The 27210-nt window shown below is 44.3% G+C and overlaps 2 protein-coding genes across 2 annotated transcripts in view; both read left to right on the top strand.

Moving 5' to 3' along the window:
• Positions 1-27210, top strand: part of LOC128595853 (zinc finger protein 83-like) — a 100580-nt gene that overhangs the window by 37451 nt on the left and 35919 nt on the right. The gene's annotated exons all lie outside the window — the stretch shown is intronic.
• The window catches only part of LOC128595856 (zinc finger protein 83-like), a 33872-nt gene continuing 12211 nt past the window's right edge, over positions 5550-27210 (top strand). Inside the window, 4 exon segments of the mRNA XM_053604929.1 lie at positions 5550-5613; positions 9119-9218; positions 10831-10957; positions 11699-11827. Coding sequence (XP_053460904.1) covers positions 9204-9218; positions 10831-10957; positions 11699-11827 — 271 coding nt within the window. The 5' untranslated portion in view covers positions 5550-5613; positions 9119-9203.

The following is a 27210-nucleotide window of genomic DNA, read 5'->3' as shown; positions in this document are numbered from 1 at the left end:
GTTATTGTGAAGGTAGGCTGATGCCATGGCACTCTACCCTCAAAAAGAAAAAGAATTATTTTTGTACTGATTTCCTCAGGTGTGTACCCCTCAGTTTTTCTTAGCTTGCACTCTAGTTTGTAACCCTTTCCCCGTCAATATAAATTGTTTTGTTTCAGAAGACCTGTGTTTCTGAATTTCTTTATAGGTTGACATCATGATCAGTAGGAAAATAGAAGAAGTAACAGTTCTTTTTTCCTAATTTTCTCTCTCTCTCTCTTTTTTTTCTTGAGACAGCATCTCATTTGGTCCCTCCAGCTAGACTGCTGTAGTTTCTCATAAGCTCACAGCAACCTCAAACTTCTGGGTTCAAGACATCTTCCTGCCTCAGTCCCCCAAGTAGCTGGGACTACAAGGGCATACTACCACACCTGGCTAACTTTTGTATTTTTGTAGCGATAAGTCTTGCTCTTGCTTAGTCTTATCTCAAACTCGTAAGGTCAAGGAATCCTCCAACCTTGGCCTTTCAGAGTGCTGAGATTACAGATGTGAGCCTCTGTGCCCTGCCTGTTTTTCTTAATACACGCGGTAACTCTTTGTTTTTGCTCAATGTAGCAATTACATAGACCCTTTGCTTTGTCTAACAGACACATTTTTCAGCAATTAATGATGTCACCTGTACATGACAGGAACAGACACCACACAGAAAATTGAACACTCCAGGCCCTTTACCACCATACAGGGACCATGCCAGGGGGCAAGTTTGTCAGTTATTATTAAATTTTGTTGTGTCCCATTGTTCATATATAGCACATAATACCTTTTGTTTTTCAAATTTTGTTTGATGTTGTCACATGTGGTGGCAATGTTGACATTTAGTCCAACTCTAACCTCAGGAAATTATGAAGATTAAAGAATCATTGCAACCCATGTCCCTGCCCCACCAACCTTTTATTTTCCTGTGAACAGCTTACTGCAAAGAACTGCACTTTCCCACAGCACTTCATTAGGTCTAATAAGAGCCCATTGTTTATAAAGGAAACAGCCTGATAAAGACCCTCCATATTACCATCTTTTCTTTCTTTTTTTTTTTTTTTTTTTTTGCAGTTTTTGGCCGGGGCTGGGTTTGAACCCGCCACCTCTGGCATATGGGACCGGCGCCCTATCCCTTTGAGCCACAGGCACCGCCCACCATCTTTTCTTTCATCAAGGGTCACTATATTGTCTCCACTGATCAGTGGGAACAGTGTGGTTAACTAGACTTAATCAAACTTCACTTCAGCTTCAGTCCTCCCAGACCCTAAACTTTGAGCCAACCTTGGTCAGTGAGATTCAGAACAACCTCTCCTGGGGAGCCCCTCCCTAGAGTAGGCTGACCCTAGGATGAAACAGTCCCTGAGTACTGCAGGTGGGGCCGGGTGCTCAACCCCTGCCCAGACCAGCTGCTTTCCTGCCTTCACATGTAAAAGGAAAATGCTTTCCTGTGTGCATCTTGGGTATTTTCAGATCTTGTGTTTGAGATATTCTCCTTGTTGCAATAATCTTTTTTTGAATAAAATCTCTCCTATGTCTGAATTTGTCTTTTGACAGAGGTGAGTATTTTCCTAGTTCCATCCGTGTTAGCTACACATATTCTCTATAGGGTAAAATATACTCAATAAGTAAATTTAATTTCTAGTTCAAATTTAACCCCTAATAATTTGGGTCTTTATTCTAGTGAGATGACAGGGAAGCATATGTCAAAATCTTCCTGTGACTGAGAAGAAATTTTATTTATTTATTATTTTTTTGTGTGTGTGTGTGAATGTGTTCGTAACACTCTCTTGAAAATGTTACAAGCAACACAACTCCCCATATATAGTTGGGGAGTTGTATCCATGTGCTCTGCATCTTCGGATTCAAGCAAGCATGGATCAAAAATAGTGAAACGTATATACATACCAATAAAATAATACAATAAAAAGGCATATAGTGGCTGGTCACAGTGGCTCATGCCTGTAATCCTAGAACTCTAGGAGGCGGAAGCAGGTGGATTGGCTGAGCTCATGGGTTCGAGACCAACGGAAGCAAGAATGAGACCCTGTCTCTAAAAAAATAAAAATAAAAATAGCTGGGTATTGTGGTGGGTGCCTGTAGTCCCAGCTACTTGGGAGTCTGAGGCAAGAGAATCACTTGAACCCAAGATTTTAAGGTTCCTGTGAGCCCTGACACCAAGGCACTCTACCAAGGGTGACAAAGTGAAACTGTCTCAAAAAAGAAAAAATACATCCAAAAAAGCATAACTATATACATGGCATTTATATTATATTAGGCATTATAAGTAATCTACAGATAACTTAAAATATACAGGAGCACATGCAGGAGGTTATTGTCAAATACTATATTATGCCATTATATTAGTGTATAAAGGACTTGCATATTGTTGGATTTTAGTATGGGGAGTCCTAGAACTTATCCCCCACAAATACCAAGTGAACTATGCTAAATATATTCTTCACTTTCAGCCATGAATCAGCGTCTCACCTACTGTTCTCAGTTTAACAAAATGCTGCACAATTCTTTCTCAAGTTCTTCCTTGGGGTAGTGGAAGTCCATGTTGAAAGTTCTATCGTGGGTCTCGGTGCCTGTGGGTCAGCGCCTAGGGCACCAGCCACATAGACTGGAGCTGGAAGGTTTGAATATAGCCTGGGCCTGCGAAACAACAATGACAACTACAAGCAAAAAATCGCTGGGCGTTGTGGTGGATGCCTGTAGTCCCAGCTACTTGGGAGCCTGAGGCAAGACAATTGCTTAAGCCCAAGGGTTTGAGGTTGCTGTGAGCTGTGATGCCACGCACTCTACTGAGGGCGACATAGTGAGACTCTGTCTCAAAAAAAAAAAAGAAAGAAAAAGTTCTATCTTGTCCTGGTGTGGTGGCTCATGTCTATAATCATAGAAGTCTGTGACACAGGGCGGCGCCTGTGGCTCAAGGAGTAGGGTGCCAGTCCCATATGCCGGAGGTGGCGGGTTCAAACCCAGCCCCAGCCAAAAACCACACACACACACAAAAAAGTCTGTGACACAGAGGTAGGAGGTTCCCTTGAGTTGGAGACCAGCCTGAGCAAGAGGAAGACTCTGTCTCTACTAAAAATAGAAAATCTAGCCAGTAGTAATGGTGCACACTTGTAGTCCCAGATGCTGAGGAGGTTGAGGCAAGAGGACTGCTGAAACTCAATAGTTTGAGGTTCCCGTGAGCTATGACACCACAACACTCTACCCAGGGTGACAGAGTGAGACTCTGTCTCAAAGAAAAAAAAAGGTTATTGGATTTTAGTATGGGGAGTCCTAGAACTTATCCTCCATGAATACTAAGGGAACTGTGCTAAATACATTCTTCACTTTCAGCTGTAAATCAGCATCTCCCCTACTGTTCTCAGTTTAACAACAAGCTGCATAATCCCCTCAACTAGGTAACAGTATTGCATAACATTTCTAAAGGTCCCAAAATCTGTCCCAGACACTGCATCTCTTGAAAATGTGTTAATGTATCTTTTTGTATTCATCTGTGAGCCGCAGAGACCCTTAACTAATTTTAATCTGCCAATTTGTTAAACAGGCTAGTTTTCCTATCTAAACATGATTATATTTCAATGGATTATCCCTTTCTCTATGGATGAAACGTTCCACAATTCAAGATATAAGAGAAAAACATACTTCTTCAAACATGTTAAGTCACAGTTGTTATTATGTTATTATTGGTAGATATGAAGATATTTAAAAATGGTAATCTAATTTTTAGCTTCGCTGTTAAATGCCCCCACAAATTTTGCAAAATTATTGTGTAGGTTAAAATCCAAATGTCGGATGGCGCCTGTGGCTCAGTGAGTAGGGCACTGGCCCCATATACCAAGGGTGGTGGGTTCAAACCCAGCCCCAGCCAAACTGCATTAAAAAAAAAAAATCCAAATGTCTTCTGAAGACTACTTTTTACAGGCTTTTTTATCCAGACTTCATAGAACAGCCAGAAAGAGACAGCCAAAAAAGGCCTAAAAGAGATGGCAATTTTTTGTTGTTGTTGTTGTTGTTTTTTTCTTTTTGTAGAGACAGAGTCTCACTTTTTATGGCCCTCGGTAGAGTGCCGTGGCGTCACACGGCTCACAGCAACCTCCAACTCCTGGGCTTAAGCGATTCTCTTGCCTCAGCCTCCCGAGTAGCTGGGACTACAGGCGCCCGCCACAACGCCCGGCTATTTTTTTGGTTGCAGTTTGGCCGGGGCCGGGTTTGAACCCGCCACCCTCGGTATATGGGGCCGGCGCCCTACCGACTGAGCCACAGGCGCCGCCCAAGAGATGGCAATTTTTTTTTTTTTTTTTTTTTTGTGGAGACAGAGTCTCACTTTATGGCCCTTGGTAGAGTGCCGTGGCCTCACACAGCTCACAGCAACCTCCAACTCCCGGGCTTAAGCGATTCTCTTGCCTCAGCCTCCCGAGTGGCTGGGACTACAGGCGCCCGCCACAACGCCCGGCTATTTTTTTGGTTGCAGTTTGGCCGGGGCCGGGCTTGAACCCGCCACCCTCGGTATATGGGGCCGGCGCCTTACCGACTGAGCCACAGGCGCCGCCCCGAGATGGCAATTTTTAAGTAAGGAAGGTTTTCTTTTCTTTTTTTTTGAGACAGAGTCTCACTTTGTTGCCCTTGGTAGAGAGCTGTAACATCACAGCTCACAGCAACCTCAAACTCTTGGGCTTAAGTGATTCTCTTGCCTCCGCCTCCCAAGTAGCTGGGACTACAGGCGCAGGCCACTACGCCCAGCTATTTTTTTTTTTTTTTTTTTTTTTGGTTGTAGTTGTCATTGTTTGGCAGGCCTGGGCCTGATTCAAACCGGCCAGCTCTGGTGTATGTGGCTGGCACCCTAGGCACTGAGCTACAGGCACCAAGGCAAGAAATGTTTTCTAATTACATTTAGGTAAAGTGAATCTGGAGTTACAAAATGTGTAGTAATTATTGACGTTAGCATATAATGATATCAATAATGTTTATTTCAGATTAACTCATCCGAAGGGTTGAACAGAGTAACAAATATAAAATGAGCTACATTATATATATTTGAAGAAGTTTTTGCTTTTCCAAAACAGCATTTGGTGTCCTAACTTATCACTAGCATTAGTGATCCACACCCCAGGTGTTCTGCCTACCAGAGTCTCAGAAACTGACCAAGGGTTGGCTCCCTCCGCGGTGAATGGGTAATATTAATGGAAAATGGTTTCTAGCGTGTTGCGCTGGGCGTCAGCAGGCCAGGGCACGTTCCAGCCAGGCAGCGTTTTGCGTTTCACATTCTAGTTTTCACCTCCTTCCCGGGCAATTCCAGGGCCTGTACAGGACTAATTTTAATAGCAGGAACTGTCATAAATGCATTCGGCACCCCACGTCGAGCCCACCGGAGAGGACCTAGTTCCCAGACCGCTACACAGCTTCAGCCTCACTGGCAGGTCCTACCTGGAAAACAGAAAACAGGAGACACAGTAGGAGCCGGGGGGCGGGGGCAGAAGCGCAGGGCCCGCCCACCCCAGGGCCCGCCCAGGCCTGGCTTCTGCGCGCGCAGTCGCCTGCAGACCCGGAAGTGGATCGCGTGGACTGAGAGTCACATCGCCGCGCGTGAGTCTTTCTTTGTGTACATTAAGTCTGCGATCGCAGACCCCAGCTCTCCCATATCCGATGACCCGAGTTCCCTGGAGGCCTTAGAATCCCCACAGCGCTCCCCTCAGCCTAAGTGAACTCATACGTCGCCGTGACCTTCCGCGGTCACTTACTTTTGTTAAAATGGCTCAGAGATTGGCCTTCTCCCTGATCCAGGTCACGCACACACGTCCTGTCGCCCCGTTTCCTTGCCCGAAACCCTTTAGTGACTTCTCCCTCGCCCTTCGCTGTGTACAGTGCTCATCTGCCAAGTGGATTCAGGAGGGTTACGTCCCCTAAGCCTTGGGCTTGTCCTTCCTGGAGGGCAGCGCCGCAGCCCCAGTGGTGGAGGAGCCACGTCTTCTCCCGGGTTTTGGGATTCCTCTGACCCCATCCGCCCCTAATCCCCCCAGCACCTTGACCTTCTTTATGTTGGGCCTTTCTGCTGCCCAGGCTTCCCCTTCACGGCCACTATATCACCTGACCTGGCACAATGTGGGCGGGGATGCCACTTGGACGTGACCTTTGACACTCATTGTTTTTCCTAACCAAATGCCACCTGGCTGGAAAACTTGCTGTCCCAGAGGCTGGCATCTTATCCCATCTCTGTCCCTGTGCATGCGGGTCTAAGAGCGAGTGAGAGTAAATGTAAACAATGAAGAGAGTAGAAGAATGAGGAGACCCAAAGCAGAGAGCGAAGAATGGGGAGGGATTTGCAAAGACATCCTAGGAGTGAAAGAAGTGGAATATGTGGGAGAAGAAAATAACTAGAGAAATATGCAGAAGAGTCCCATGTCTCAGGAGGTGAAGGGCAGCAAAATGGGAGCAGGGCAGCAAAGGGGAGGCTCCTCAGACTGACAGTGAGGGAGAAGAGGAATGGTTTGGAGCCAGGACAGATGAGCAGCCTGGTGCTGAGACTAGAGGGGACACCTGGTGACAAGAAAAAGTAGAGGGGGAACCACAACAGGGAGGAAGCCTAGACACCTGGGGGTGCCAGAGAGTGGGGAAGGTGGTGTCACAGGGGAGAGGGAATTTAACAGGGAGGAGGCAGAGACAGGGAAGAAAAAGGCAGAAATTATGAGATCAGGGACAATACAGACATTGGAAAGAAAGAGCTCCAACAGGTGAAACAAGTTTCCTGAATGGACCAAATCCATTGTAAGAGAAGGAATTGAGAAAAGAGGAAAAAGAGCAAGGGAGGAGGGGACACAAAATGTGGGGCAGAATCCCCAGGGGAAACACAGAAAAGAAAAAAAAAAAAAAACAGCAGAAGAGAGAAGGTGAGTGAGAGATATGTGGGAATGAGAGCCAAGGAAATGAAGACAGAGGGGACCCTGAGCCCAGATGTGTGGCCAGTTGATTGGAGGTGGTTGATTCCATTACGATATATTGATTTCTGCCTTTGTGATTTCACAAATTTAAAATTTGTTTACATCATACAGATGAGAATGAAAATTGCAAAACTTCTGTCTATACTGCTAGTGCCTTATAAATTACTGGTGTCAGAGGCCAGCTCCCATTTGCAATCCCTTTTCATCCAGAGGGCAGCCTCATTCAGTCTGGGTCACCTACTTGCCTTTGGCGGGGATGAGGTAGGGTGAGGGGGTATATGAGCTGGGAGGAAAAACCACAGTTTTTTTCACCCTCCTGTAACACTCAACATGGAATACTTCATCTGTGGTCACCAAGTAATTGAGAATTTCTCCTCATCAACAGCTCATTCTCCATCAGATGCAATTGGTATCCTATAGTTTAGCTGAGTCCTGACGCTGTCTACCTGGAGTTAGCATCCGGTCCCACAGCATTAGTGTTCAGTTCTTTCTTTTTTTTTTTTTTTTTTTTTTGTAGAGACAGTCTCACTTTATGGCCCTTGGTAGAGTGCCATGGCATCACACAGCTCACAGCAACCTCCAGCTCCTGGGCTTAAGCGATTCTCTTGCCTCAGCCTCCCGAGTAGCTGGGACTACAGGTGCCCGCCACAGCACCCGGCTATTTTTTTGTTGCAGTTTGGCCAGGGCTGGGTTTGAACCCGCCACCCTCAGCATATGGGGCCAGCACCCTACTCACTGAGCCACAGGCGCCGCCTAGTGTTCAATTCTGTAAGACTGGCTACACTTCAGATGCCAGAATACTTCGTGTGTGGTCACCAAGTAATTGAGAATTTCTCCTCATCAACAGCTCATTCTCCATCAGATGCAATTGGTGTCCTATAGTTTAGCTGAGTCCTGACGCTGTCTACCTGGAGTTAGCATCCGGTCCCACAGCATTAGTGTTCAGTTCTGTAAGACTGGCCACACTTCAGATGCCAGTCACAAGTCCCAGGTTGATGTTCTGACCGAGCTATAAATGGGGGATTCCCCGTGTCCCTCCTCAGTCTGTATTAATTGGCCAGAGCAGCTCACAGAAATTAGGAAAGCATTCACTGAGGTTTACTCACTTGCTATAATGGATATTACAGAAGAGCTGGATGTTCATTGTAGAAGATGAATCAAACACGGAGGGGACTGGTAACCCTGACGTTTAGCTGGTCAGTCAGAAGCACAAGTGGCACTTAGTACTCTGCCCTAAGTGTGAAAGGGAGCACGGTTTCATGCAGCTGACCTTTTAACCTGTGGAATCAGACTCTGTCTCCTCAAAGATAGCATGAGAATTAAGTGAAAGTTTAGGATTCCCGGTGGGAGTGTCTAGGAACTGGTAAGTGTGGGGAAAACCACACAACTTGGTGATCAGAGTGAAGTATTCTGTGACAGTGGTAAAAGCAGTTTGTTTTTTTCCTCTGTCAGACAGTGATGGAAAAAATCATCCCCAACCCACTCACTGGCCTTCCTCAGGGCCTGTGTCCTCTGTGCTGTGTTCACTTGGACTCATCTGTTTTTGCTTTCATTTTCATTTTCTGTTGTCACCTTTTTCTCTTACCATTTCCCTCTTCTGTGTTTCCTGAACTCCTTGTTTTCTTAATGTGTAGTAACCCCCAGCTTGGTCCTTGGACCTAACCCTACTTCACAATACAGTGCTGAGGCATTTTGTAGAGACATTTCTTATGCTGCCTTAGGACAGGTTTTTATTCAAATCAAATGAAGCCTGTCCTTAATAATATTTAAAGTAGATTCTAATCTATATCCATTGCTGAGCACCAGGGCTCTGTTTTTTCCATTGCTAAGGGGCTGAGCTGAGCCAGTGATCACAGAGTGGTGAGGGGCTGTGCTCTGCCTTGTGTTTAGGGGCTGTGTCCTGGAGGGAAGCTCAGTGCAGCCCAGCTCCCCACTGCTGCAGCATGTGGGGAGCACAGGAGCGGGGGTGGGGTCTGAGGAAAGGTGTCAAAACTCACCATTGATCTTCCCATAGGAGTTTGCTGTCCTTGTACACTGGGCAGCAGGGGACCTTCTTTCCATGGGTGAGATCTTAGGTATGTGGCTGTGTCACTGGGAGGGGGTGTGTTCTAAATAATAAACAGCATATTTTTGTTATTTTTTTTCTTTAACAGCATATTTTTGACATTCAGGATTAACTTCTAAAGAGTCATATTACCCAAGGACAAAGCGCAGGAGAGGAACAGAGAGGATTCAGGAATGGCTCTTACTCAGGTACAGTGACATTCTGGTGGGTCATTCTGAATCCCTCCACCCTTTCTGAAATGCGGGCATTGGACTTGCTAGTCTTCTCTGAGTCTGCAGCATCCGACCTGATGTGTTTGCTCACACTCACCCCTGCCTTCCCTCAGTCCCTCTCACCTACATTGAAAGCCCATGTCACCATGATCCAGTGACATGAACTTGTGCAGAGGTTCCGTGGGCAGGGGCTTGGAAAGGGCTTCACACCCAGACCTGGACCGGAGGTGGGTGTAGCTGTGTGGGCAGTGCTGTGGGGCAGCAGGAACTGCTTTGGGGCCATGTCCCCATAGATTAAGATGAAGAAGGTGTTTGTGGAAGTAATATATATATTATGATTATATATAATTTTTTGTTTGTTTGTTTTGTTTTTAGAGACAAAGTCTCATTTTATCGTCCTCGGTAGAGTGCTGTGGCGTCACAGTGCTGTCACAGCTCACAGCAACCTCCAACTCCTGGGCTTAAGTGATTCTCTTGCCTCAGCCTCCCAAGTAGCTGGGACCACAGGTGCCCGCCACAATGCCTGGCTATTTTTTTTTTTTTTTGCGGTTTGGCCGGGGCCGGTGCCCTACCCACTGAGCCACAGGTGCTGCCAGAAGTCACATATTAATGTGCACAAATACCTGCTAAATGCTTCAGAAAGAGATCAGGAGGGGGAAATCTTTTCTGTCTGATTTCATATTTCTACTAAATATCTAACAGCAGGAGATTTTTCTTTGAGACAGTCTCAAGCTGTCTCCCTGTGTAGAGTGCTGTAGTGTCACTGCTCACAGCAATCTCAAACTCTTGGGCTTAAGCAATTCTCTCATCTCAGCCTCTCAAGTAGCTGGGACTATAGAAAACATTTACTTATTATACCTTCTTATGGAAAAGTATAATAAAGTAGAATTACAGTGGTAGAATGCACTTAAAAATACCTCATTTGGAACTATCAGAACACTAATTTTCCTTTTTTTTTTTGTTTTGAGATGGTCTTACTTTGTCACCCTGAGTAGAGCGCTGTGGCATCACAGCTCACATCAACCTCCAACTCCTGGGCTTAGGTGATTCTCTTGCCTCAGCCTCCCAAGTAGCTGGGACTACAGGCTCCCGCCACAACGCCCAGCTATTTTTTGTTGCAGCTTAGCTGGAGCAGAGTTCGAACCCGCCACCCTCAGTATATGGGGCCTGCACCCTACTCACTGAGCCACAGGCACCACCCATTCTTTTTGTGTTTTAGACAGAGTCACATTTTCTCACCTTCAGTAGAGGGCTATGACGTCATAGCTCACAACAACCTCAAACTCTTGGACTCTCATGGTCCTCTTGCCTCAGCCTCCCAAGTAGCTGAGACTAGAGCTGCCTGCTGTAATGCCCAGCTCTTTTTAGACACAGGGTCTCACTCTTGCTTAGGCTAGTCTCAAATTAGTGAACTCAAGTAATCTACCCACCTCCCACCTCAGCCTGAGTGCTAGGATTATAGGCATGAGCCACTGCAACTGGCCCAAAACACTCATTTTTATCGAATCCATCTTTCTTCTCTTCTCATTTTTTTATACAGCTAAGACCTCTCCCTCTAATCCCGTGATAAAATGTGTTGTCATTTCAGAGGCCTTTGATGTTCAGGGATGTGGCCATAGAATTCTCTCAGGAGGAGTGGCAGTGCCTGGACCCTGCTCAGAGGGCTTTGTACACGGATGTGATGTTGGAGAACTATAGGAACCTGGTCTCCCTGGGTGAGGATAACGTGGCTGTCACAGTCGGGCTCTGCCCTGTGTGTCTTTGCATTTTCTCTGACTGCCCTTAAGGATTCCCACCTTGCTTGACTGAGATTGAGGCCTTTATTGATTCAGAAATGACAACCTTCATAATGTGTCATCTGGACCTTACCTGTCCCCTGTGTTTAGATGTTCTGTCCCTCCCATGATCCCTCAGTGGTGGTTCCACAAATCAAGTACACATGAAAATTCATGGCAGAGTTTTAAATGTGCAGTTGCTTGTTTTCTCCCACTGTGCTTTTGATTCAGTAATTGGGAGATGGGGTGGGACGTCTGCTTCCTACAGTTTTTGAAATACTCAGTGGATAAATCTGTAAAATTTCTTTTTTTTTGTTTTTGAAACGGAGTCTCACTATGTCATCTTTGGTAAAGTGATGTGGCATCACAGCTCACAGCAACCTCAAACTCTTGGGGTTAAGCAATTCTCTTGCCTTAGCCTCCAAAGTAATTGGGACTACAGGTGCCCGCCACAACACCTGGCTATATTTTGGTTGCAATTATCATTGTTTAGCAGGCCCAGGCTGGGCTTGAACCTCCCAGCCTCAGTGCATGTGGCTGGTGCCCTAACCACTGAGCTACAGGCGCTGAGCCTGTGAAATATTGTATTGACCACCTATAATGTCCTCTCTCCTACCTGAACATGGGCGTGGGGTTCTGGGAAAGCCCTAGCACAGCATGTTCCTTTCTTTTCATGAGCAGGAATCTCTCTTTGTCACCCGAGTGTTTTCTCCATGTTGGAACAAGAGAATGAGCCCTGGGCTCTGGAGAATGAAGTGAAAACAGCAAGAAACCCAGAGGTTGGGGAATGGATGCGAGGTGCGATCTCAGGTGAGAGATCAGGTGGGCACAGCGGAAGCAGCACCGTTCCTCAGTGTGTGGGAAAGTCTGCAGGTGAGAGTGCTGTGGGAAAACAGACATTTGAATCCTGTGAGCTCTGAACTTAAGTCTCTCTTTATGCCACTGATCTCTGTCCTTTACACGTGGACTGGTTTATTTTTTCTTTTCTTTTTTTTTTTTGTAGAGACAGAGTCTCACTTTATGGCCCTTGGTAGAGTGCCGTGGCCTCACACAGCTCACAGCAACCTCCAACTCCTGGGCTTAAGCGATTCTCCTGCCTCAGCCTCCCAGCAGCCAGGACTACAGGCGCCCGCCACAACGCCCGGCTATTTTTTTTATTTGGTTGCAGTTTGGCCGGGGCCGGGTTTGAACCCGTCACCCTCGGTACATGGGGCCGGCACCCTACCGACTGAGCCACAGGCGCAGCCCGGACTAATTTATTTTTTCACTCTCCAGTGGTTCTGCAGCTCACACAGGGACAAAATCTCTATCGTGATGGACAAGGCCCTGTTGGGTGGCTTCTGCAAACTCTTCTTTGGCCGCTGACTCTGCAGCACAGGGAGGGCCATTTCTAGGGCTTCTTTTCCCCCCGTGGTCTTTTGTTCTGTACTTCATTCCATCTGCTGCTCAGTTCTCTGTCCGTATAGGCCAGAGCTGTGGCGTCTGTCATCCTGATAGCTGGACCTGTGCAGGTTCCCCCCATTACCTTTAATTGGAAGACTAAAAATAAGGAGATGGAAAAACATGGGTTGCTGTTTCTTTGTATCTGGACCCTTAGAAATAGCATGAGGTATCTCAGGCCTGCTTTGCTTGTTCCCATCTGTGTGAGATAGGACAAAGCCAAGTGTTATTCCTGTTATTGCCATGACTCAACACAGAATGGGTCACTTCTGGTCACTAATATGTGTGAAAATTTCTCCCCACCAACAGCGCATTTTTGGAGGAACATCAACTAGGTGTCCTATAATTCAATTCAGTTCTCATCCTTTCTATGTGGATTTAGAGTCTGATTCTATAGTCTTAAGGTTGAGTCCCTGGGACTGCTCCTCACTTCAGATGCCAGTTACAAGTAGTCAGCCGTCACCTGTCCTTATGAGCAACTGCTTATATTTTGAGTTTATGATCCCATTGTTGGGTGTGATTAATTTTCACCATTGATTTACAGAACTCATGGAAACAGGTACATTCACTGGATTGTTCCAGAGGATATTTGAATCATCCACACGAATAGGCAGGCAATGAGATGCACAGGGCCAACGACCTGGGAGGGGCAGGAGCTCTGGATGTCCTGCTCTCCTCATGTTTTTACTTGTTCCTTATTGGAAGCTCTCCAGTTTCTGTAGCTCAGGGATTTTTCTGGCAGGCTCTTCACATAAGTTTCTTGGTATTACCCCCCAACCTCCCTTGCCTTCCTGTGAGGGAGGTGGCAATTGGGGCTGATAGTTCCCTGCTCCTAACCATGACTTGACAAGCCCCACCCAAGAGACCACAGGCGTTGTCTTGTTGGAACAAGACACTGTCACTCAGGAAATTCCTGTCACTCAGGAGATTCCAAGTGATTAGACGCACTGCGTCAGGACCAGGTAGAGAGTAGTGTGTATTACCTCTTACTTTCCCAGGTCCCTCAGCCATCCCTCACTTCTACTTCATCCACAAATTGCTGGTGTGTAATTTGGGACTAGGTTGGTTCTTTATTCCTCATACACTGTCATTTGTTTCAGCCACTGCCACTCTCACCACTCCCATGTAGTATAAGTAAATTTGGTTTTTCTTTATTCAACTACCACTTCCACTTTTTTTTTTATCCTACTCTTTGTATTCTTTATTTTATATCTGGAACACATGGAACTCTTGTATCAGAGAATACCTCTTGATTTCTATATTTTATAAGATTTCCTTCTTTAGGGCGGCACCTGTGGCTCAGTCGGTAAGGCGCCGGCCCCATATACCGAGGGTGGTGGGTTCAAGCCCGGCCCCGGCCAAACTGTAACCAAAAAATAGCCGGGCGTTGTGGCGGGCGCCTGTAGTCCCAGCTACTCGGGAGGCTGAGGCAAGAGAATCGCTTAAGCCCCAGGAGTTGGAGGTTGCTGTGAGCTGTGTGAGGCCACGGCATTCTACCTGAGGGCCATAAAGTGAGACTCTGTCTCTACAAAAAAAAAAAAGATTTCCTTCTCTAGGGCTGGTATGTAGCTATGCAGCTGTTACATTGTAACACCAGTAGAAACTACACTCCTCTAAGGATAGTCTTCATTATTCCTTTTACTTCTGTTTCTCTCTCTCTCTGTCTCTCTCCTTTTTTTTTTAGACAGAGTCTCACCTTGTCACCCTCAGTAGAGTGCCATGGTGTCATAGCTCATAGCAACCTCAAACTCAAAAGCTTGAGCAGTTCTCTTGCTTCAGCCTCTGGAGTAGCTGTGACTACCAGCACCCGCCACAACACACATCTAGTTTTTCTATTTTTAGTAGACCTGCGGTCTCACGCTTGCTCAGGCTGGTCTCCAACTTGTGAGCTCAAGTAGTCTACCTGCTGCAACCTCCTGGAGTGCTGGGGTTACAGGCGGAGCTACCACACCCAGCCAAGAATATATTCTTATACCAAGTATGGTGGCTCATATCTAAAATCCTAGCTCTTTGGGAGGCCAAGGTAGGATAGTCACTTGAGGCCAGGAGTTTGAAACAATCCTGGGCAACCTAATGAGATTCCTTGTCTACACAAAATTGGGCGTGTTCGCATGCATCTGTAGGCCTAGTTTCTCAGGAGGCTGAGGGCAGGAAGGATTGCTTGAGCCTGGGTGTGTGTGTTGCAGAGGGCTGTGTTCAAATCACTCAACTCCTATCTCAGTCCATTTTTATAATACAAAATATAATATAAAGTCCATTTTTTATAATATAAATAAATAAGAATATGCTCTTTGGGTGGATTGCCTGAGCTCACAGGTTCAAGACCAGCCTGAGCCAGAGTGAGACCCCTTCTCTAAAAATAGCCTGACATTGTGATGGGTGCCTATTAGTCCCAGCTACTTGGGAGACTGAGACCAGGGGATGGCTTGAGCCCAAGAGTTTGAGGTTGCTGTGAGCTGTGACTTTACGGCACTGGTACTCTACCAGGCGTGACAAAGTGAGACTCTGTCTCAAAAAATATATATATACTCTTTATCAAGTTACTGTCTTAGTGACAGATAGTTACTGCCTATCCCTTAATGACAGATGTACTGTTAAATTTACCTGTCTTAATTTCTTATCTAAGTCACAGTATAATCCGAGCCCCTTCAGTGGGTGTCCATACGGGAGGATCACTTGAGGTTGGGCATTAGAGAGATTATCCATGTTACCTGGTGACTCGTGATGGGTCAGCAATGTGTTAAAATATCAATTTTTGTATTTCTGACCACACCACTTTCCACAAGGCCCCTTTTTACCCACACTATTCTCACTGTATAAATCATTGCTTACCACTGGCAAACTTTTGCAGGATTCTGCCTAAGTTGTTGCTTTCACTGGTGCCTAAATCAGTGGGGCAGTGCCTGTGGCTCAGTGAGTAGGGCGCTAGCCCCATATACCCGGGGTGGCGGGTTCGAACCCAGCCCCAGCCAGACTGTAACAAAAAATAGCTGGGCATTGTGGCGGGCGCCTGTAGTCCCACCTACACAGGCGGCTAAGGCAAGAGAATCGCCTAAGCCCAAAAGCTGGAGGTTGCTGTGAGCTGTGATGCCACAGCACTCTACCAAGAGCAACAAAGTGAGACTCTGTCTCTAAAATAATAAAATAAAAATAAAATAAATCAGTGTGCACTCTGGGTGATGACTCACACACCGTTAGACAATGGTGAAGGGTGACTGAGTAACCTCATAGGCAGCACAGCTGAGACCTGTGTCCCTCAAACTGTTCCTTCCTGTGCTCCTCTGTTTCCTGTGATCTGTTGTTTCTGGTGCTGTTTAGATTAGCAGTTGTTCCTAAGAACATGTCTAAGCCTGCAGGCCCTGGGTCAAGTCTTGTTTTTCTTACTTAATGTGCAAATTGGGGTCAGATGCACAAATGCCATGGACTTACCTTTTTTTACTTGAAAAATAATTTATTTCAAGGTTCTTTTAACAAATTAGTGCTGGTTGATGCCTGAAAATACTACATGGTGTTTGTAAAGATTGCTAAGTTCTGAATAGGACCTCAGCAGATGAATATTGGCCAACATGAATATTCAGACCACACTTGATTTAATTATGTTGTATAGAATTTTGTTGTTTAATTCATTCCAAATAATTTTTATATGCCCCTAGTTAATACATTTTTCAAGTACAGGAACATCATTCTCCTCAATCAGTGAACAGCATGTGCTTTCAGCCCATTGCAGTGCTTTGCCTTCAAAGTGGAAAAATTCTCCTTTTTTTTTAGGGTTAACATAGGTTTCTGCAACCTTTTGGTTAGAAATTGTTTCTTACAAGAATTCCCTGCCTACTATTTTGAATTATCACCTTCTAAATATTTTTTAAAAGTTTCCTGAAAAAGAAATATCACAATTGTATGTTTTATAACTGTTATTTATTTATTTATTTTTGCAGTCTCTGGCTGGGGCTGGGTTTGAACCCGCCACCTCTGGCATGTGGGGCCAGTGCCCTACTCCTTTGAGCCACAGGTGGCGCCCTGCTGTTTGTTATTATTATTTTTTTTTTTTAAGGGCAAAACTTTCTTTGCAGGCCTTTTTTTGTTTTTGAATATGTGTCCTATTAGGGAAAATGGAAAGTGGTGTCTTATTTGAGGTTGGGGGCTTGCCTTGGGGCTGTGCCCTATCCCTTCCCCACCAGCACAGCTGGGGGAAGGTGCTTGCTTGCTGCCCCCTCAGATTTCTCAACTGTGGAATAAGGCACTGTGTGTTCCACAGGAAGGCACTCATGGCTGTCTGGTAGTCGAGGAGGCGGCCTTCTCAGGGGCTGCAAAGGTGAAGCTGCTGAGGGGTTGAATTGAACTTGGGGCCCTGGCAGGGGGCCAACTAGTCAGGAGGCCCCAGGCTGTGAGACTGCAGTGCCCCTGCCTCCCTGTTGGCCCTGGGGCAGCAGAGTCAGGATGGGATCATGCCTTTACTTCTCTTGCAGTCGGCCATGGTTCTCTGGTAGTGGTTGGCCCTTGTTGCCTTGCTGAACTGTTTGTTATTACCTATGCTACTCTTGGTCTAATGTTATATATTTCAATAGGAGGTGTTTAATGACCATCTGTAATTCATCAGATGGTTCTTTATATGTTGTAGGCATCTCTTCTATATGTGTGATAAATGAATTGCCATCTCAGGAGAGCACTAATACTGGAGAAATGTTCCACACAGCAATGTTGAAAAGGCCTGAAAGTCATGACATTGAAGACTTTTGCTTCAGAGAAATTCAGAAGAATGTGCATAACTTTGAGTGTCAGTGGAGAGATGATGAAAGACATTCTAGTAGGGTCCATACAACCCCTCAGGGAAATCTAACTAGTAGGAGAGATCAGCATGATAGGAGGGATTCAGGAAACAAGCTTATTAATACTCAACTGGGAATCAACATGCAGTCACATCTACCAGAACTGCAGCTGTTTAAGGCTGAAGAGAAAAGTTATGAATGTAATCCCATGGAGAAGTCGGTCAACAATAATTCCTTGGTTTCCCCACCCCACAGAATTCCTTCTTCTGTCAAACCTAACCTTTCTCATGAGTTTGATCTTATGGATTCATTATTCACACAAAGAGAGAAAGCACATCTAGGAACAGAACATTACATTTGTACTGAGTGTGGCAAGACCTTTAATCAAGGCTTAAATTTCACTGTTCATCAAATAATCCATGCTGAAGATAAACAGTTTAAATGTGATGTATGTGCCATGGTCTTCAATAAAAAATCAAACCTTGTAAGTCATCGGCGAATGCATTCTGGAGAGAAACCTTACAAGTGTAACGAATGTGGGAAGGTCTTCAATAACATTTCACATCTTGTACAACATCGGAGAATCCATACTGGAGAGAAACCTTACAAATGTAATGAATGTGGCAAGGTCTTCAATCAGATATCACACCTTATACAACATCGGAGAATTCACACTGGAGAGAAACCTTATAAATGTAATGAATGTGGAAAGGTATTTCCTCAAATTTCACACCTTGCACAACATCGGACAATTCATTCTGCAGAGAAACCTTACAAATGCAATGAATGTGGCAAGATGTTTAGTCGATATTCATACCTTGTACAACACCTGATAATCCATACAGGAGAGAAACCTTACAAATGCAATGAATGTGGAAAGGGATTTCATCAAATTTCACATCTTACACAACATCGTAGAATTCACACCGGAGAGAAACCTTTTAAATGTAATGAATGTGGCAGGGTGTTCAGTCATAAGTCATCTCTTGCGTGTCATTGGAGAATTCATACAGGAGAGAAACCTCACAAATGTAATGAATGTGGCAAGGTTTTTAATGATATTTCGCACCTTGCACGACATCGGAGAATTCATACAGGAGAGAAACCTTACAAATGTAATGAATGTGGCAAGGTCTTCAGTGATAAGTCAAACCTAGCAAATCATTGGAGAATCCATACTGGAGAGAAACCTTACATGTGTAACGAATGTGGCAAGGTATTCAGTCGCAATTCACACCTTGCAAATCATCGCAGAATCCATACTGAAGAGAAACCTTATAATCATGTAATGAATGAGCAAAGAGTTCAGTCAAGCTTCACACCTGGCAAGACATCCCAGAATACATGCTAGAGAGAAACCTTACAAATGTAGTGAATTTGGCAAGGTGTTCAATTACATTCACATCTTGCAGAAGATTGGAGAATACATTCTGAAAACATTGAGACCAGCCTGAGCAAGAGTGAGACTTGGGAACAAATAGCTGGGTATAATCTTGGGCACCTATAGTCCCAGCTGCTTGGGAGGCTGAGGCAGGAGGATCACCTGAACCCAGGATTAAAGTTGCTGAGCTAGGCTGATGACAACACTCTAGCCTGGTTAGCAGAGTGAGACTCTGTCTCAAAACCAAAAGAAAAAAAAAAAAAAGGTAATGAATGTGGCATTGTATTCAATCACACTTCATGCCTTGCGCAATGTCTATTCGTACTGGTGGGGGACATGATAACTTTAATGAATTTACAAGGTATTCAGTGTAATTCCATACCTTGCAAATTAATTCATACTGGAGGGAAGGCTTATAATCCTAATGAGAGTGGCAAAACCTTTAGTGTGCGTTCAGGCCTAACCATCATGGAAACCTAATTGGAGAAACCTTTCAAATGAAATGAAATGAGTGTGGTAAAGTTTTCAGTGACACTTCATACTTTGCACATCATCAGAGATTTCGTACTGGAGAAAATCTTATCAATGTGGCAATGTAATTAACATGGGAAAGTATTTTCTCTGCATGAAAGCCTTGGAAGACATTTGATAATTCATTCTAGAAAGAACCTTTGCAAGTGGAATGAATGCAGGAAAGCCTTTAGTTACCACTTAAGGCTTAATAACCATCAGTCAATCCATAGTGGATAGCAACCTCACAAATGTATTGAATATTACAAGACCTAGGGTATAATTCTGATGTCAGCATTTTCAACACAATTCTTTTGGAGACACACCTAACGGATAAGTGTAGCCTCACATTTCCTCCTCACAACACAACACTCCTCAGAGTGATCATACTGGAGAGCAGATACACAAATGTAGTGAATATATTAAGCCTGTTAGTCACATGAGGCTCACACTGGGTTAAAAACAAAGGGAATGGGCTCGGCACCCGTAGCACAGTGGTTATGGTGCCAGACACATACACTGAGGCTGGCAGGTTCCAACCTGGCTCGGGCCAGCTAAACAACAATGATGACAATCTCAACAAAAAATAGCTGGGTACTGTGGCGGGTGCCAGTAGTTCCAGCTACTTGAGAGGCTGAGTCAAGAGAATCGCTTAAGGCCAAGAGTTTGAGGTTGCTATGAGCTGTGATGCCACGGCACTCTACTGAGGGTGATATAGTGAGACTGTCTCAAAAAAAAAAAAAAAAAATCTTTCTAGTGAACCTAGAAAGTTTGCTAATCTAGCATGTGTCCCGGAATTCACTAAAGAATTTATACTCAGAAGAACACTTACAAAAATAATATGACAAATGATGATATTTACCTAGTAATCACTATGCAGGCCACATTAGAGAGTTCATACAAAGAAGAAAGAAGTATGGAAGTCTTCAAGATTAATCTTTGGTGTACACTGCAGAACAATGACAAGTCAAAATATGGTAAAAGTCATGGATATGTCAAAGGTGCAAAGATATTTGAAATGGGCACTTGTTCTCAGGTTATAAAATATTTTACTTCATTATTGTATGTTTTTTGTAAAGGATACTTTCCTGTTTATGACTTTGAAGCTGAAGTTTGGAATTTGTTTTATTATGCCTTTCTTAATATTATTTCATAGTACTGTAGAGGAAGGGGCCTACTCTGTTAGGTGAGGATGATTTCTCCTCATGTTCCTGGAGATCAAGGACACTGCCTTTTAAAATTAAGTATTCACTGAATGAGAGCATTTGGAAGGGGCTGAGAATAATGTGAAACTATTATCATCCATGCTGTCTGCATTCAGGACACTGTTCTCCACACAGGGCCACTGTGGAATATAGGAAGGGAGTGCTCGAATGAAGCATAGACTTCAATGCCATGGGAGACTGGGATTCTTGTTGGAGGAAAGCATGTGTTAGCTGGGACTGATTCCATAGTGGAACTATGCAGGGGAAACGGTGGCCACCTTGTCCATTGTATGGCAATAGCTATTGGACAGGAAGATTGATGGAAATATAGCCGTCTTATTGAAATTGAAAAGAAAACACTTATCAGAGAGGAGAATTTAATCAGAAGAACCACAATGGCATATTCTTGATCAGGAGGCACACTTAACTGCTGGCATTGCTTTCTACTGTTTTATTGAAACTGTCACAGGTGTTACATATTAATAAAATTCAGTGATGGCTGTGAGTGAATCACTTTCCTTCTACCAGCATAGTTGATTCTGCCTCAGTGGGCTATCTCGTGCTGTAACAGTAACAGTGCACCATTAGGTTCCTAAGGCTAAAGGATCTGTAACAATTGGTTAATAGTGGAATCAGGGCTGGGAGGGCTGTTTCGGGCCTGTAATCCCAGTTCTCCGGGAGGCCAACGTAGGTGAGCTCAGGAGTTTGGGACCAGCCTCTACTAAAAATAGAAAAAAATCAGTTGGGCATGTTGGTGGGGTCCTGTAGTCCCAGCTACTAAGGAGGGTTTGTCAGGAGGATCACTTGAGCTCGGGAGTTTAAGGTTGCTGTATGCTATGTTTCTACAGTACTCTAGTCAGGGCAACAGAGTAAGACTCTGTCTCAGGCCAGGCAAGGTGGTTCACACCTGTACTCCTAGAACTCTGGGAGGCTGAGGTGGGTGGATTGCCTGAGCTCACAGGTTCGAGACGAGCCTGAACCAGAGTGAGACCTCATCTCTGAAAATAGCTGGATGTTGTGGTGGGTGCCTGTAGTCCCAGCTACTCAGGAGGCTGAGGCAAGAAAATTGCTTAAGCCCAAGAGTTAGAGGTTGCTGTGATCTATGACTCCCACAGCACTTTACCAAGGGCAACAAAGTAAGATTCTTTGTCTCGAACAAAAAAAAAAAAAATGTGGAATCAACATTCAGTATTACATGTGATGTAATATGTAGTATGTTCTCTGTAGTATGACTGCAGATCTCTGTAGTATGGCTTCAGATACTGGGGTTGGTATAAGAAATTCTCATGCAATGAAGTTTTATACTCTAAGACCTTAGAACTTGCATTCAACCGTTGATGACCTGAATACTGTTGATGAATATGGATGGCATTATGATTCTAAACCTACCTCCTCATAGTGGCTCATGTCTATAATCTGAGCACTTTGGGCAGCCTAGGAGAGGATGGCTTGAGGCTGGGGGGTTGAGATCAGAATGAAAGCAATGCAGTAAGACCCTGTCTCTATAAAAAATACAAAAATGGGCTGAGTGTAGTGGCACGTGTCTGTAGTCCTAGCTAATCAGGAGAATGAGGCAGGAGGATCACTTGAGCCTGAGTTAAGGAGGTTACAGTGAGCAATAGTGGTGCCACTGCATTCCAGTCTAGGGAGAGGGAGATGCTGTTACAAAAAGAAAAAAAACTAAGAAAGAAAATTGAGAAAAGAGAAGCTGAATTCCTGTTTTGAAATCAGATATTTTCTGGCTCAGCGCCTGTACCTCAAGCGGCTACGGCGCCAGCCACATACACTAGAGCTGGGGCGTTCGAATCCAGCCTGGCTGCCAAACAATGACAACTATAACCAAAAAATAGTCAGGTGTTATAGTGGTTGCCTGTAGTCCCAGCTATTTGGGAGGCTGAAGCAAGAGGGTCACTTAAGCCCAAGAGTTTGAGGTTGCTGTGAGAGGTGATGCCATGGTACTACCCAGGGCAACAGCTTGAGCCTCTGTCTCAAAAAAAAAAAAGACGGCGCCTGTGACTCAGTGAGTAGAGTGCCAGCCCCATATACTGAGGGTGGCGGGTTCAAGCCCCGGTCAAAGTGAGACTCTGTCTCTATAAAAAAAAAAAAAAAAAAGAAAGAAAATAAGGCATTTTCTTCCCTCCTCTCTTTTGTCAAAACATTTATCTTAGAGAATTTGTAAATGGACCAATGATGAGAATTGCAAAAAAAAAAAGGGAACTTGTAAATGAAAGTTTTTTCTTTGTGTTCCTAAATGTATATTTTTAGAAACTAAACATTTTGTCTGCTGAGTGACGACCTACGGATGTCTCTGTCTTTTTGGGATCCACCTAGAAATGTCAACATCAAGGGAGCTAGCATCTATATCTTTCCCTTCTACAGTTGCCTGCCAATGGCTGTGTCCACCAATGACCTGAGGCCTTCTCCTGCTGCAATATGTTCCTGAGACCAGTGAGCTTTGTTTCCAAGCTGTTCACCTGGATTTTTTCCTTTATCTTTAAAAACTTTCCCTTGGTACTGATACCTTCAGGTGTGCACCAAAAAGGCTTTCTTAGCCTGCACTCTGGTTTGCAACCCCTGTTTTCTGTTCTTAAGTAAACTTTTTTTTTTTTTGCAGTTTTTGGCTGGGGCTGGGTTTGAACCTGCCACCTCCAGCAGGCACTGCCCTCAAGTAAACTTTTTATTTTTTTAGTTACAGAAGGTCTTTGTGTCTGAATGACTTTTTAGGTTTACATCATGACCATTAGGAAAATGGAAGGGGAACACTGCTTTTTTTTTCTCTCTCTCTCTCTTCTCTTTGAGATAGTCTCACTCTGTCACCCAGGCTAGAGTGCAATGGCATTAGCCTAGCTCACGGCAACCTCAAAATTCCTGGACTTAAGCAACCTTCCTTAGTAGGTAGGACTACAGGCACCCACCACCACACCCAGCTAGTTTTTCTATGTTTTTGTAGGGACAGGGTCTAGCTCTTGCTTAGGCTGATCTCCAACTCCTAAAGTCAAAGGAGTCTTACACCTTGCCCTCCCAGAGTGCTATGATTATGGGTTTGAGTAACTGCACTTGGCTTAATTCTTAATTAATTGATTTTATGTTCAATTTAGCAGTTACATGGACCCCTCACTTTGAATGGTAACAGCCACATGTTTCCACAATTAAATTTGTCTCTTGTATGTGACAGAAGTAGACACCACACAGCCAGAATGAACAGTACAGGATCCTCAGTACCATGGAAATGCCATGGTAAGGCTGGGAAGGGTAGTTCATGCCTGTAATCCTAGCACTCTGGAAGGCTGAGGTGGGTTGATTGCTTGAGCTACAAGTTTGAATCCAGCCTAAGCAAGACTGAGACTCCTCTCTTTAAAAATACAAAGTATAGGGGCAGCGCCTATGGCTCAGTGAGTAGGGCGCCAGCCCCATATACCGAGGGTGGCGTGTTCAAACCCAGCCCCGGCCAAACTGCAACAGAAAAATAGTCGGGCGTTGTGGCGGGCTCCTGTAATCCCAGCTGCTCAGGAGGCTGAGGCAAGAGAATCGCGTAAGCCCAAGAGCTGGAGGTTGCTGTGAGCCGAGTGACGCCACGGCACTCTACCGAGGGCAGTAAAGTGAGACTGTCTCTACAAAAAAAAAAAAAAAAAAATACAATTCTATACTTGGTATTTTTGTTGTGATGGGCACCTGTAGTTTCAGCTACATGGGAGACTGAAGCAAGAGGATTAGTTGGGTCCAAGAGTCTGAGGTTGCTATGAGCTTGACACCATGGCACTCTACCCAGTGCCACCAAGTGAGACTCTGTCTCAAAAAAACAAAAAAAAAAGGCATGATATAGTGCAAGCTTGTTAGTATTATTAGGAGTTTAAGTTTTGTTGAGTTCCATTATTCAAATATAGCATATTTTTTTGCTGAGTTTTCCTTAGTGTTTTAATATGTGGTGACAGTGTTGAAGTTTACTTCAACTTTCTCCTCGCGATATTAGAGATTAAAGATGTGCTACAACCCATGTTCCTCCCCCTCCAACTCTGTTTCCTAGAAACAGCACACTGATGAGAACCAGTTTCCCACAGCACTTCATTAAATGTAGTGAGAGCCCCCTTTTTTGTATTAGGAAAAAGCCGGATAAGGACCCTCCAGGCCTGTGCAGTGGCTCATACCTATAATCTCAACACTCTGAGAGGCCAAGGAGGGAGGATCCCTTGAGCTCAGCAGTATGAGACCAGCCTGAGCAAGAGGGAGACTCCATGTCTACTAAAAGTAATGTTAGCCTCGTGTCATGGTGAGCACCTGTATTCCCAGCTGCTCAGGTGGCTGATGCAGGAGGATTGCTTGAGCCCAGGAGTTTGAGGTTGCTGTGAGCTAGGCTGAGAACATTATGGCAGTCTAGCATGGGTAACAGAGTGAGACTGTCTCCAACAACAATAACAAAAGCCCCTCCAAATTCCTGTCATTAATCTTATCCAGGGGTACTAAATTTTTTTGTCCCCACTGATCAATGGGAATAATATTGGTTAACTTGACTCAAGCAAATTTCACTTCAGCTTCAGTCCTCCCAGACCCCTAAACTTTGAGCCAACCTTGGTCAGTAAGATTCAGAACAACCTTTCCTCCTGGGGAGCCCCTCCCTAGAGTAGGCTGACCCTAGGATGAAATAGTCCCTGAGTGCCTTCAGGTGGGGCTGGTGCTCATCCCCCTCTACCCCCAGCTGCCACTTACCTGCCTTGTTCACTCCTCATATAAAAAGAAAGTGCTTTCCTGTGTGCATCTTGGGTATTTTCAGGTCTGTGGTTGACATATTCTCCCTATTGCAGTAATCCTTTTGAATAAAATCTCTCCTACATCTGAATTGGTGTTTTGACAGAGGTAAATATTTTTATTGTTCCAAAGGAGTAGGCACCTTCTCCTCTTTTGAGGCACAGGTTAAAGTATATGAACACAACAGGTAAAATTAATTTCCAGTTCAAAAATTGTTTTGAATCCTCAATAATTTGGGTCTTTCTTACATTGATATCACAAGAAGACAAAATTTTGCTGTGATTGAGAAGATATTTTTTATTTTCTGTGAATGTGTTCGTAGAGCTCTCTTGAGAATCTTAGAAGTAACACGACTCTCCATATACAGTTGGCCATCTGTAAACGTGTGCTCAGCATCTTCAGATTCAACCAACTATGAATCAAAAGTAGCGAAATATAGAGATATCTACAGCACACGAAAAATAATACAAATAAACAAGGAGAACATGCAGGAGGTTATAGGCAAAAGTGAAAATATAGTACCATTTTATGTAAAACTCCTGTGCATCCTTGGATTTTATTTATTTAGACCGAGTCTCACTCTGTCACCCTGGGAAGAGTGCTGTGGCATCACCATAGCTCACAGTAACCTCAAAGTCCAGGGTTCCAGCAATCTTCCTGCCTCAGCCTCCCAAGTAGCTGGGAATATAGATGCCCACCAAAACGCCTGGCTATTTATTCTATTTTTAGTAGAGACAGGGTCTCGCTCTTCGTCAAGTTGGTCTTGAATCCTGAGCTCGAGGAGCTCGAGCAATCTCCTGCCTGAGATTACAGGAGTAAACCACTACACCCTGACCCACATCCTTGGATTTTAGTATGGGAGGGTCTCACACTATGAATATGGAGAGAATTGTGCAAAATTGATCCATCTGTAAATCAGCATCTCACCTGCTGTTCTCAGTTTTTCAAAAGCTCCACAATCAACTTACCTTTTTCCTTGTGAACCTGGAAGTCCATGTTGAAAGTTCTTGGTTGACAATATAGCTATTTATCAACATTGTGTAATACAGAATAATTTACCTCATAGAGATCCCCAAATCTGTCCCAGACACCACATCTTTTGAAAATGTTTTGACCTATCCTTTTGTTTTTGTCTGTGAGGCACAGCAGGACACTCAGCTCATTTTAATCTGCTAATATGTTAAAATGCTAATTTTCCTATCTAAACATGATTATATTGCAATGATTATCCGATCTTTATTGATGATACCTTCCACAATTCTAGATAAGAGAGAAAAACATACTTCCTAATACATATTAAGTCACAGATATTGTCATTAAATTCTTTTTTTTTTTTTGAAAGTCTTACTCTGTCAACCCAGAGTAGAGTGCTGTGGCATCACAGCTCACAGCAACCTCAAACTCTTGGGCTTAAGGGAGTCTCTTGCCACAGCCTCCAGAGTAGCTGGGACTATAGGTGCCTACCACAATCCTGGCTATTTTTTTTTTAATTTTTATTCATATATATATATATATATTTTTTTTTTTTTTGACAGAGTCTCACTTTGTTGCCCTCCTTAGATTGCTGTGGCATCATAGCTCACAACAACCTCAAACTCTTGGGTGCAAGCAATCCTCTTACCTCAGTTTTTAATTTTTAGTAGGTATAGGGTTTCACTCTTGCTCAAGCTGGTCTCAAACTCCTGAGCTCAAGCAGTCCACCCACCTTGGTCTCCCAGAGTACTAGGATTACAGGCGTGAGCCACTGTCATTAAATTCCTGTTCCTAGACATGAGGCTATTTAAAATTTGCTGATCTATTTTTCAACCTGCCTAATCAATGCCTTTAGGAATTTTGCAAAATTGGGCGGCACCTGTGGCTCAGTGGGTAGGGTGCTGGCCCCATATGCGAAGGGTGGCTGGTTCGAACCTGGCCTCAGCCAAACTGCAACAACAAAATAAAACTTTGCAAAATTATTCTTTAGGTTAAAATAAATCTAAGTATCTTCTAAAGACTAAACTTGACAGAACTTCTAGGAGGAGACAACCAAAAAAGACCTAGAGTAGACTGCAATTTTTAAGTTAAAAGTAGTTTCTAATTACATTTAGTGTGCATGTGAAGTGAATCTGGAGTAACAGAATGTATAGGAATCATTGGTGTAACGTACAG

Source organism: Nycticebus coucang, chromosome 10, assembly GCF_027406575.1.
Source record: "Nycticebus coucang isolate mNycCou1 chromosome 10, mNycCou1.pri, whole genome shotgun sequence".
In the NCBI taxonomy this organism is placed as follows: domain Eukaryota; kingdom Metazoa; phylum Chordata; class Mammalia; order Primates; family Lorisidae; genus Nycticebus; species Nycticebus coucang.
Note: the sequence above shows the minus strand (reverse complement) of the source record. Positions and strands in the feature narration are given on the sequence as shown.